Genomic DNA, 11,513 nt, shown 5'->3' with positions numbered 1-11,513 from the left:
GTCAATGACATGAGACAAAGTATATGTGAACTGCTGTATGAAAAGTGAATTTACTCTGTAAATCTTCACCCAAATCCTAATAAAAAAAAAAGATAGCTATTTTTAAATACTTATCTATATCATTCAATGCTTATCTCAGACAATTCCAGTATCTATATTCTCTAAGCAGAAATCAAAAGCTTTTCTCCACAGTACACCCCCACCCTTTTTTGATTACCACAAACACTTAAGGAGTCAAAACCTTTCATCTTTCTCCTTCCGAGACATCTTTCTATTGTCAGCTTCAGAAAGTTTTCGAGTCACTTCTTTGGAAACAGCATCCTCCCTCTTCTGAGCTACTCTGTAAAGAAAAAAGAAAAATGTTTCCACATGTTCTAGGGGTGAGCAGCACACTCTTCTAGAAATATTCTGTCCTCATATTTATATGAGCAATAGTATGATACCTTACATTTCAAGAAAGTTAAGTTGAACAGAAAGTTCTAAGTTTATTACACTGAACTAGCCAAAAGGCAGGGAGTGCAAGAAACTTCCAAAATGTGGTTTATTAGCTACATGTTTTAGTTTCTGTTTAAAAGGGAGAATTTTCCAAAATTCAGGTATTTCATATGGATAAAAACATCAAATGTTATTAGAACAATGTAGTTATGAATCAGAAAAACTCCATTTTTTTAACCTATGATTATCCAACAAATAAATGTTATAAGGCATTAGCAAATGATGATTTCAATTCCAGTAAATGAAAGGGAAGAAAACTGGGTTTAATAAACAAAGAACAAAGTAACCACTGTAAAACTTTAAACTAATGCCTTCAACTACACCCCAAAGGAAAAATATCACTAGAAAGAAAGTCTTGAACACCACTATTAGTTAAATGAACCACTGTGTGAAGGTGTATCCAAAATATGGAATCAGCCAGAAAAAGTTGAAATCATGTTATTCCCAAGAAATCAGATCACAATCTTCAAAAGCTAAAAGTACACACATCCAAAAATCAATAGGTAAATTTATCAGATGAGGTTGCTAGTGAAAGAGGATAAAAGTTAAACAATGGTGTGATGAAGGAGGAAAAACCTCCCAAATAGCATGACATTTAAGTTCAACATGGTATACTTTTCATAACATTAACAAAAACTGGTCATCCATAAATATAGAAGGTAGTAACTGACCACAAGCAAAAGATAATTACCTACACAGTCCCAGTGTGAAAAAAATGTGACATGATACTGAGGTGTATTAAAAGCATCATGATATAGAGCATGAGTTAGAAATCTGTTTAGTTTCAATCCATCAATCCCTTGTTACTCTGCGGTATTTAGTTCTGGTCAGTGTATCGAGGGAAAGCTGGAGAATCAGAGGTCAAAAAAAGAAAAGCCCAAGACCATTCAAGGCAGTAGTTCTCAACCCTTCTTCAACTACAAGGGTTTCAAGAACAAATTCTGCTTGGTTTCACCTATGCCTCCATCTCTCTCCATCTCTCTCTCTCTCTCACTCACTCAAGAACTGAGGTAGAACTGACATCAATTAAGAAAAAGAAAAAAAAATTATCTGCTCTGAGGAATGTATTTTTTAGAAGAGTGATCCTTTGTAAAGTTTATTACTTTTCATTTACCCCACACAAATTGCTAACTGCAGAAAGGAAAGACTAAGGAAAAAAAGGAAATAGGTTCTGTGGCCTAATACACTACTATGTATTTTTTCCTCTAAAGATCCAACTTTATCTGACTCATTCTATTATGTACAACAAAAAATTATATTCTTCTTTCACTCCTGAGAAACCAGGCTCTGAAGGGCAGAGACTTATCTCTGAAGCTCTCAAGCAGACCAAGCATTTAAGTGTTTACTGAACTTATCAGGCCACTTTTTTTTTTCCCCACAAAAGACCAAATGAAAGAAATGGGCTACAGCAACAGAAACCTTTCTTAGCTGAATAGAAAAAAAAAAAATAATAATAATTACATACGCACACAACTGTGAGAACACAAGAATCAACTATTTTCAGGAGAGCTGGTTATCTCTAAGCATATTTAGGACAAACAGTGAACTATCTGTCTGCATGACAAATTTTCCTAAAAAGAATGAATCAGATAACTAGATAATTTCTCTTTCAGGTCTCTAATTTTATATTCACCTCCTAACAGAGGCATAATCATCACACTACAGGCTTATTTGCAACTCAAGAAGAGGAAGCGCTCCTCTGTATGAGGGTCTCTTATAAACGTCACTCAATGCTAAATGACCTCACATAAGACAGAGATCACTCCAGTGGCCTATCACTTAGCCAAGTAAAATAACCCACAAAACTATGGTTTCTCCTTTTTTTTAACATCAGTATGTCAGAACCCTTCCAGAATTAAAAAAAAAAAAAAAAAAACAAGCATATTATTTCTTAAAATAAAAGCATCTCTGAAAAAAAAAATGTAAGTCATGTCATTAGAAAAATTCCCATGGGCTCTCTCTCATCCCCTCAATCTCTCTAAACCTGCACACAAACATCTTTTGTGTACCAGACATTATGCTTAATATGCCATGTGTATTATCATATTTAATCCTAGCCACCCTGTAAGGTACTAACAGTATTTCATCACAGAGCTCAGGAATCTAAAATTTAGACAAGAGGTCTGCCCTAGGCCAAATTCAGAAGCAGCCACACTAGAATAAGAATCCAGACCTTCGAATGAATCCATTTCCTTCCCTCTACTACCAGCACAGACCCACGCTCAGCGTCTGGTCTTTGAGACTTAGCCATCTTGCAAAATCTGCAGGAACTTCAACGTCAGTGGTTGTATTCAATATAAAACCAAAATTCTGATTAAATCTGAGGCAGTCTATTAAGTCAGTAAGTCAATAAACTAAATGTACCATGGCAGCAGCCCTCAAAAAGCCTAATGGAGAAATAAGAAGATAAAAAGAACACGATTTTGATTCCAAAGAGGTTAAAAAAAAAAAAAAAAGACATGCAAAAGAAGTGAAAAATGCTTGGGGCTGAGTTCCAAGGGGATCACAAAGGATGGGTCATGTAAGGTACCCCCCTTCCACGAAGATAGGCCTTCCATACTCACATCTTATAAGACAATCCATAACATCAGAGGCCAAGATAGGCCAAGTCTCTGGAAAGGCAGTTGGTAAAGGAGGGCTGCCAAGCCAAAAGATGACAAAGATAATGTGGTCACTCTGTTGGTCTATCAGAACTGCAGCCAAGCAAGCTGAGCACCCGTGCATCCACAATGACAGTTGGGAAACTGCTGAAACCACTTTCAGTTGCTGAGGCCATTCTGTGGCCTACTTATTATAAATCCTTGTTAACTGAGGTCATCTCAATGTGTTTATACTCCTTGTCACCAGAAAGAGCCTAACATAGGTACAACAACAAAGCAACAGAATGATCTAAGATGGGAGGGAGTTCACTGGAAGTGATTCTTAGGTCTCAAAATTAATAGACATGTAGTGCTGGAAAGGAAGGGACAAAGTCCTCAATGGGGGAGAGCACCAGTCACGTTCAAAGGATGTCATGAAGGCTGAGTCAGAAGAGCTAAGGTCCTGTCCTGAGAAATGAGGCAGATGACTTGCATTCCAGAGGCTGGAAAAATCAGGCTCTGATACATTAGAAAGGAAAAGAACTTGATGGGTCATTATGTAAGCGAGTGACCTGATAAAAAAGATGTCAGATAAAGATGAACACATGCTCCTCATCCCATAAAAACAAAGATAATACCGGCACTTCACATGTATGATATAAGGATTACATGACATGCTTTTTCATGCACTGCATGGCAAGGTGTGCCCCTAACTTTTGCTTTTAGGGTCTAGCTAGAGCTTGCTATCAAATTCCAAGGAAAAAGTAAACACTGTCCAAACTAGACTGAGAAGTATGGAAATGAAAAGACAATGTGCATGCAAAGTGCACTGGCACTTTGAATCTCAGCAAAATTACAACTGGCTTTAAGAAAATACTTTCAAAGAAATACAGCACCTACAAGGCCACATTCATTGAATAAGCAAAGAAATATCCTGTTATCTTGAATCAAGTGTCAGAAAAGCATATGAAAGTAACTTCAAAGGTCCCCTTTTCCACTTAAATATGAATGTATACCAGCTTCCATGAGGACACTGGCATTCTGAAATAATGTTACCATTTTTCCTTAAGGCTAGACTTTTCTTCATATTTTAACCTTTGTGAAACCAGAGTATACAACACTTCATAACTGATGTACAAATTTATTATGGTGAAACTTGGATTTTCTTTCCCAAAAGCTACTGTTAAAATGGTATATTTTATAGTAGGTAGTCTTAGAATAGAGAAAATATAGTAATCCTTCACATTTTTATACATTTATGAGAAAAAAATCACAATTGAAATGTTAGTGGATTTAACTAAAAAAAACAAAAAAAAAAACCGACTTCTTTCACTTAAAAAATGGTACATAAGAGAGCCCAGAACAATTCTTTCCAGAGAGAATTCCATTTGGCTTTCATTTGTTAATTTACAATTTACTTGGTGGTGAGAATTACATTTCTTAATTTACTCAATGGATTTGTTTTTCTGATAAACATCACTATTTAAAATAGTGCGTAAGTGTTCTAATTCAACTCTCAAAACAGACTTGCAGATGATGATCAGTGTTAGCCTTATCATCACCTCTGCATCAGTTAGTCAATAAACCTTCCTACAATTAATATCTCCCTCAAAAATGTATATATCTCTCTCAAATAAATACTTTTTGAAACCAACACATATACATAATCTTTAAGACAGCTTACTGCATAAAAATACAATATATAATATATACTTTCACTTGAGAAATATACTTACTTGTGCTTGAGAACAAATTTTACATTCTTGTATGCAAAGGCTACCAAGTAAGTGCTTACTAGGGTCATCACACTATACAGAACAGCAGACTGAATAAGATCCATATGCCATATTCGCCAATATAGCCCTGGATTAAGGAAAAAGGAAAGGGAGGGAGGACAAAAAGGAACAAAACATTACCACCTATTCACAAAAATCTGCTGAATTAATTATAACTAAGCCTGGTAAAAGGCATTCAGGGTTTGGGAATCCAACATAGTATTTGAGGATCTTCATTAGTGTGATATTCAATAAAAACAGTCACCATGTGACTGCACTTTCCCAGTGCAGAACACTTGAGGAAAAGTGTAACTTGTCTATTAGCAGTCCAGATGAGATTTCTGCTTCTAAAATGAGAATTCTGTTCTACAAAATCTTAGTTCAGACTTCAAATTTCATTCATCAGGGTATTACTTTGGTAAATACAGGCCACTCCAAAACGCCATGTGGAGTCTCAAACCATAGTTAACATGCTGACTGGGCTGCTTTCTGAAATCAAGGCAGTAGTGCTTTGTCCTGCCAGTCCTGTCAGTGAGCTGCAGGGTTTTTTATAAGGCTGAAACAGTAAATACATCTGGATTTGATTGCCTAGTAATAGCGTAGCAGTGCGAGGAACATCCGATAGAAATTCGGGAACCCTCAGCTCTGAAAATCACCTTGGGCCGAGGTTCAAATTTGGAACCCTGAACTCTTTCAGACTTTGGCCAAATACGTAAACCTCAGCTTTCCCATCACATGTGGGAATTCTATAATAGTCAAAAGATTAAAAAGCTTAAACAAGGCAGATCAATGACCCTTGGCACTGGTCCAACCGCTCTCATTTTGCAAATTAGGAAAATGATGCTCAACGATGTGAAGAGGTGATCAAGGATACACTCTAAGTCAGAGTTAGAATGGTGACCTCAGTCTCTCACTTAATTCATTGGTTTCTCCAAAATAAGTAATGATACAAGTTCGGAATTTCGTAATGGCAAAAAATGGCTGGGCAGAAAAGACAGGTATCAGACGATAGGCTTAAGTGTTAGCACCACAAGTTCTTCACCTGGGTGCTTGTTTAAACACTGATGCGAGATCGCCATCCCAAATTAGTGAACCAAAATTTCTGGGAGTGGGGCTAGGGAACGTGCATACTTTCAAAAACGCCCAAAACGACTTATGCAGCTCATCTTTTTCCGAAGAACGCTGACGCCCACCAATGCTATGTGTGTTCCCCGCGCCTGAGGACGAGCTGGGGAGAGCGAGGGACCAGGCCTTCTGCGCTCACGCCTCGCATGTCAGACCGACCCTGCCACGTCCCCGCCCAGCCTGACCCGACCGCCCGCCTCCCCAGCCGCCTAGGTCCCAACACTCACAGATGGGGATGGCGGACACGATGAAAGCGTTCCCGAAGAAAAGCGCAGAGGATTTGGCCGAAAGGTTGCGGCTGAAATCCTGCAGGAGCAGATCCTCCTCGGACTGCTGCTTGGAGCCGCCCTTGGGAGCCATGGCGAAGCGGGAGCGAAAGCCAGGGGAGCTGGGCCCAGGGCAAAGCCGGGCTAAGGCCTCTGGCACCGCCCCCGGGGCCACCGTATCCGCTAACGACCCGTCAGCGCTGCGCACAGAGGCGGTACCCGCCCGGCGCGGAGCAACTTCACCAGGATTGCTCTGCCAGGCGACTGTACGTGGCCTTCCCCGCGTGATTGGGCGAGAGGCCACACTTCCGGAGTCCTGACAAACCACGTGACTATGCCATTTCGAGAAGAAGGATGGGATTTGTAGTTTAGTGGGGTTTTTTTTAATGAGCAAAACTTTATTGACTTACCTCCTCACAGCTGCTGATACACTGATGCTTTCCAAGTCTCCTTTATCCGCGTTATATAGTCATTCTTTCAGCAAGCATTATGTTTAGTATGCTCTGTGTGTACCCAGCACTGGAGGTATTGGAGAAGAAAGATGATGATAGCTGAAGAGTGTAGTAGAGTCCCTTCTCGTTTACACATTCATTATTTCATTAAATACTCCCGGAACCCTGTGACATGCACATTATTGTCTCCGTTTTGCAAGTAAAGAACCTGAAGGTGAGAGACCAATGTGCTGGTCTCCAAGGCTGGGTCTTTTCACCAAAATAATGGCCTGCCTTTGTCCGAGAAAGAAGAGGCGCTATCTCACTGGTGATGAAAATAATATGTAACATATGCACCTTACACTTAGAAATTACTGCTATATTATTACTTTTATTCCAATTAAACCCTCATAGTGATATGGCCTCCCAAACCATGCTAAAGAATTTTCACCTTCCATATGGGGCACCCAGTTTCAATCCCCGGCCAATGCACATCATGCTCCGACTGCCATCTCTCAGTGGAGGCTGCTTGTTGCTATGAGGCTGATAGGTCTCAGGAGAGCTTCTAAGACAGCCTAGGAAGAAAGGCCTAGCAATCTACTTCCCAAAGCTACCCAACGGAAACTTATGGATCACAACATTCTAAGCCACAATCAATCATACTGCACAGGACCTGGCAGTATTTTGTTCCACTGTGCTTGGGGTCTCCATGAGTTGGAGTGGACTCCAGGGCAGCTAGTCCTCTTACCAGGTTTGTAGATATATTTCTGCCTCATTGTATCCAAATTGTAGTTAACATCCATAGCTTCTATCGCAATTGAGTTTTCTATCTTCAATCTTTTTCAATCTATTGTCTACACAGGTACCAGAGGGAACTTTCCTGAAATATAAACACTTCCATTATCTACAGCAAGTATTCCTAAATGCCAGAAATTGCACCAATTCACAGCAAAATGAGAAGGAAAAAAGAATAGACAACCAGTGAATTTTTCAGAAAGCCAAAAGTATTCATTTCATAATATCTGGGTTTTGGTGCTCCCCACCTTTATTTATTTATTTATTTGGATTTATGACAGAGAAGGTTTTTTTGGGTAATGGTAGCAGTGAAGACCATGGAGGTAGCCACTATGCAGCCAGAACTCAGGCCACACACCTGGAGTTTCTAACTCCTCCTGCCATTTTTCAACTTTAATAAAACACCACACCACAGGGTGTGGGATCTGGAACCCCAAGGAGCCACCTAAGAAACTAGTTGACACAACCCAGGGTACAGAGGAGTTAATTCTCCTTGGAGTGAACATTGGCCAACATAAATCAGGAGATGAAAAAGGATCTGGATTCTCCATTCTACAAACATCTGAGTTCGGTTTCTCCACCCAGCCTGAGAAACACCTTGTATGCCAAGAAAATTCACCGGCCAGGTGACCTCATATGTCTCTTCATAATTTATCATGACACAGAAGGCAGAATGGTAATGCATTATTTTGTGTTACTTTACATCTCTTTCTTTATTCCTCATTCTCACTGTCCTGGGTTTGCACCTCCGAACAGCCATCTATACTTAATAGTCACTTTAGGCTGTATTCCAAGGATTTTGAACAAAACACATTTTATTCCCCTTTCTTTCTGTGAACATATTTAGATTACCTTCCCAGCACCCTTTCACATAAGTGTAGCCATGTCACTGAGTTTTGTTAAATGGAATATAGGCAAAAATTTTGTATGTTCCTTATTGACCTGGTCCATGAAAACTTCCTACAGTATCCTCTACTCAATCTCCCACTGGATGCCAGCATTCAGAGCAATCTTAAAGGCCATATTCTGAAGCCGATAGAGGCTTTGTCAGTCTGAATGGCTACATAGAACAGATAGATTCCCCCCAGTCCCAAAAGGCACACACTGGTTGACTTTACTGAATGAGGGAAATCTTCTATATTGTCAAGTCACTGATATTTCAGTATTTATGTTACAACAGCTAACATTAAGTGTTGCCTTAACCAACAGTAACTGGCACTTTAAAATGGAGCCTATTGTAATAAATAACTATAATATATGGCATTGGCATTAGTGATTGGGCAGCAGGGAAACAGATATTAGAGGTTAGAAAGATGAAGATCCATCCTATCCAGCATCAAAGCACTTGATAAAATGGAAGGCTGTAAGAAATTGAAAGTTAGACCAAGTGCATGCTCAGCCTAGCTCTAGAGGATGAGGTTGGACAAGAAATGTTTTAGTATGTGTTGCTTATTGCTCACTGCATTTATCAAGGTGTTAGAAGAAGGAGATGAGCTCAGGCAAAATCCCTGTTTGCAAGGTGAAATGAAAGCATAGAAACTAATCAAGCTTGAGAATTATGTCTACAAAAGGACTAACTAAAAGCAAATGCTTTATATCAATAGCCTATTAAGTTTTTGAAGAAATTATACACACACATGTTATAAACTCTTGTGGCACAGTACCTAGGAAAATTGACTGCTAACTAGAAGGTTAGTGGTTGAAACCCACCAGCCATTCCATGGAAGGATGATGGGGCAATCTACTACCATAAAGATTTAGCACCTTGGAAACCCAATGGAGGTCTCTATGAATCAGAATCAACTTGATGGCAGTGGATTTTTTTTTTTTTTTTGTATATATGTATATTGTACTGATATACCTATATTTAGTTTGGTGAAAGAAAATTATATTTTTTAATAAAATGGATTAAATAAGACTTCAACCTTAGTTTTTAACCTTAAAACATTCTTTATGTTCCCAAACTTACATCAGCAGGAAGCAGACTTCAAAAGCTATGCAGCTTCCCAAGGAGGGCACGCTTTCCAAAACCCTTGTCGTATATACCCATGGAGAGTAATGGATAAAAATTAACTTCTCAGAGAGTGAAAGCAGGGACCACATAGCACAGTGGGCTATGTGGGGTTTCTCCTAGAGAACAGAATCAGGTCTAATCAAGAAATGTCTTCCTTCAAGAGCCTGATTTTGAGCAAAAAGCCAATGGCAGTTTCTTGTGCACCAGTTGCCATGCAGAGTCATGTCACACTGCAATTCTGGCCAATGAATCCTTCCACAGAAGGATTGTGCATCTAAGTCATAGGCAACCCTTAGCAAGCAGGCATAGGCTCTCCATACTGGATTCTCTGTCTCAAGGAGTTTAAACATAATACCCCAGAAAAGGCACAGTCAATAGGGTAGTACAGAAAATGGTGAGGCAGACAAAGAGCATGTGGAAAGCACAAACCCAAACTCACCAACAGCCATAAATTACAGACAGGGAGATTAGGAATACTCTAAGAAAGTCTTAAGGCTTTCTCAGTTCTCTCTTTAGGCCTAAAAGACACCCTATCACATATAATATGGTAAAAATTAAAAGCAAACAAAAAACAGTTGCTATCCAGCCAGTTTCAATTCATGGCTACCTCATGTGTGTCAAAGTAGAACTGTGCTCTGTAGCATTTTCAATGGCTGTGATCTTTTGGAAGTAGATCAGATCTTTCTTCCATGGTGCTGCTCAGTAGATTCAAACCACCAAACTTTTGGTTAGTAGTTGAACACTTAACCATTTATGCCACCCAGGGACTACAAGACAAAAATACTCATCTCAAAAGTGAGAAAAAAAAAGATTTCAAATATAGTAAAATAAATATTATAAACAGATTTTGCATACAAATGAATGCACAGATGAATAATCGTGCTCAGCATAATTTCTCAATTTACATATCACTCAGTGGCGGTTACGGTTGTGTATCAGCTTGGCTGGGTCTAGTTTTGAGTGGCTGGGCAGCTGGATGTAGTTATTCCCCATGATGAGACTAGTAATTAACTCCATGGTGAAATCTACTGAAGCAGCTGAGTAGCTGCCTTAGGGATGTGGTCTGCTTCCGGTACATAAGAAGACAATTTGAGAAAGGTCTTGAGCTTTTTGACATGCTTGGACCCTGCATATAGCTGAGACTTCATTCAGCAGCCTGCCTTGATTGCCTGCCAATCTTGGGACTGTTTCTGGACTAAAACAAGTGGCTTGCCATGTTGCTTGATAATTTTGGGATTGTGCCATTTTACTTGGCAACCTTGGGTTTGTCAGCCTCAGCAGCCAGCAGCTACCTGAGTTAAGAGATGCTTCCAGCTCCAGTGGACTGGGAGCAAGAGACAGAGCTGAAGCCCAAGGTCGAGTGGCCTTCACCCAGCCCTTACAGCCATACATTTGTGGTATGTCTGTTATAGCAGCACTAGAGAACCAAAACATATTCCTTCCCCAAAATGTTTAAGACAAAGCTGACAAGACCAAATGCCTGCAAGATCCAAGTGAGTGAATTGTGCCAGGTATAGGATATGAGTGAGATGGGGTCAGTGTAATTGGAAAGCTCACCTGTTGAAAAGCACTCAAAATTTGATAGGTAGGATGGATAGATGGATGGATAGATGGATAGATAGATGATAGATAAATAGATAGGCAAGCAGGCATGTGTGCAGGAAGAGAAAAAGATAGAGATGGATGATAGATGGATGAATGGACATGTTTTGGAGTGAATTTGTTCCATAAATACCAAGATTTTAGGAGACTTTAAAAAATATGTACAATACAGAAAAAGAAATTAAACAGCCTTATAATAATTTCAGAAAGAAAAGGGCTTTTTTTTTGCCAAGAAGGCTAGGGAATGTCTGTTCTTAGCCTTGACAAGACCCTTATTGCAGCCACCCACTGCCCCACACCACATTTGTTCTGGAAATTGACTGTCGTATGTATTATAGATAAAAGGTAAAGCACATTCCAGTGCATACTCATAAAAATGCACAGTATATGATTTGCAGAGGATTGTATGAAGCTCTTTATGGATGATCAAA

General features: G+C 39.4%; 1 protein-coding gene across 1 annotated transcript in view; it reads right to left on the bottom strand.

Moving 5' to 3' along the window:
* Window positions 1-6,334, bottom strand: part of SSR3 (signal sequence receptor subunit 3) — a 12,815-nt gene extending 6,481 nt beyond the window's left edge. The window contains exons 1-3 of the mRNA XM_007943553.2: window positions 6,202-6,334; window positions 4,811-4,937; window positions 242-340 (exon numbers count right to left, since the gene is read on the bottom strand). Coding sequence (XP_007941744.1) covers window positions 242-340; window positions 4,811-4,937; window positions 6,202-6,334 — 359 coding nt within the window. The remainder of the gene's footprint in view (window positions 1-241; window positions 341-4,810; window positions 4,938-6,201) is intronic.
* Window positions 6,335-11,513: the final 5,179 nt, after the last annotated feature.

Source organism: Orycteropus afer, unplaced genomic scaffold (genome assembly GCF_000298275.1).
Source record: "Orycteropus afer afer isolate SDZICR_OR568_19922 unplaced genomic scaffold, OryAfe1.0 scaffold00109, whole genome shotgun sequence".
NCBI lineage: Eukaryota > Metazoa > Chordata > Mammalia > Tubulidentata > Orycteropodidae > Orycteropus > Orycteropus afer.
This window is presented reverse-complemented; position numbering and strand designations above follow the sequence as displayed.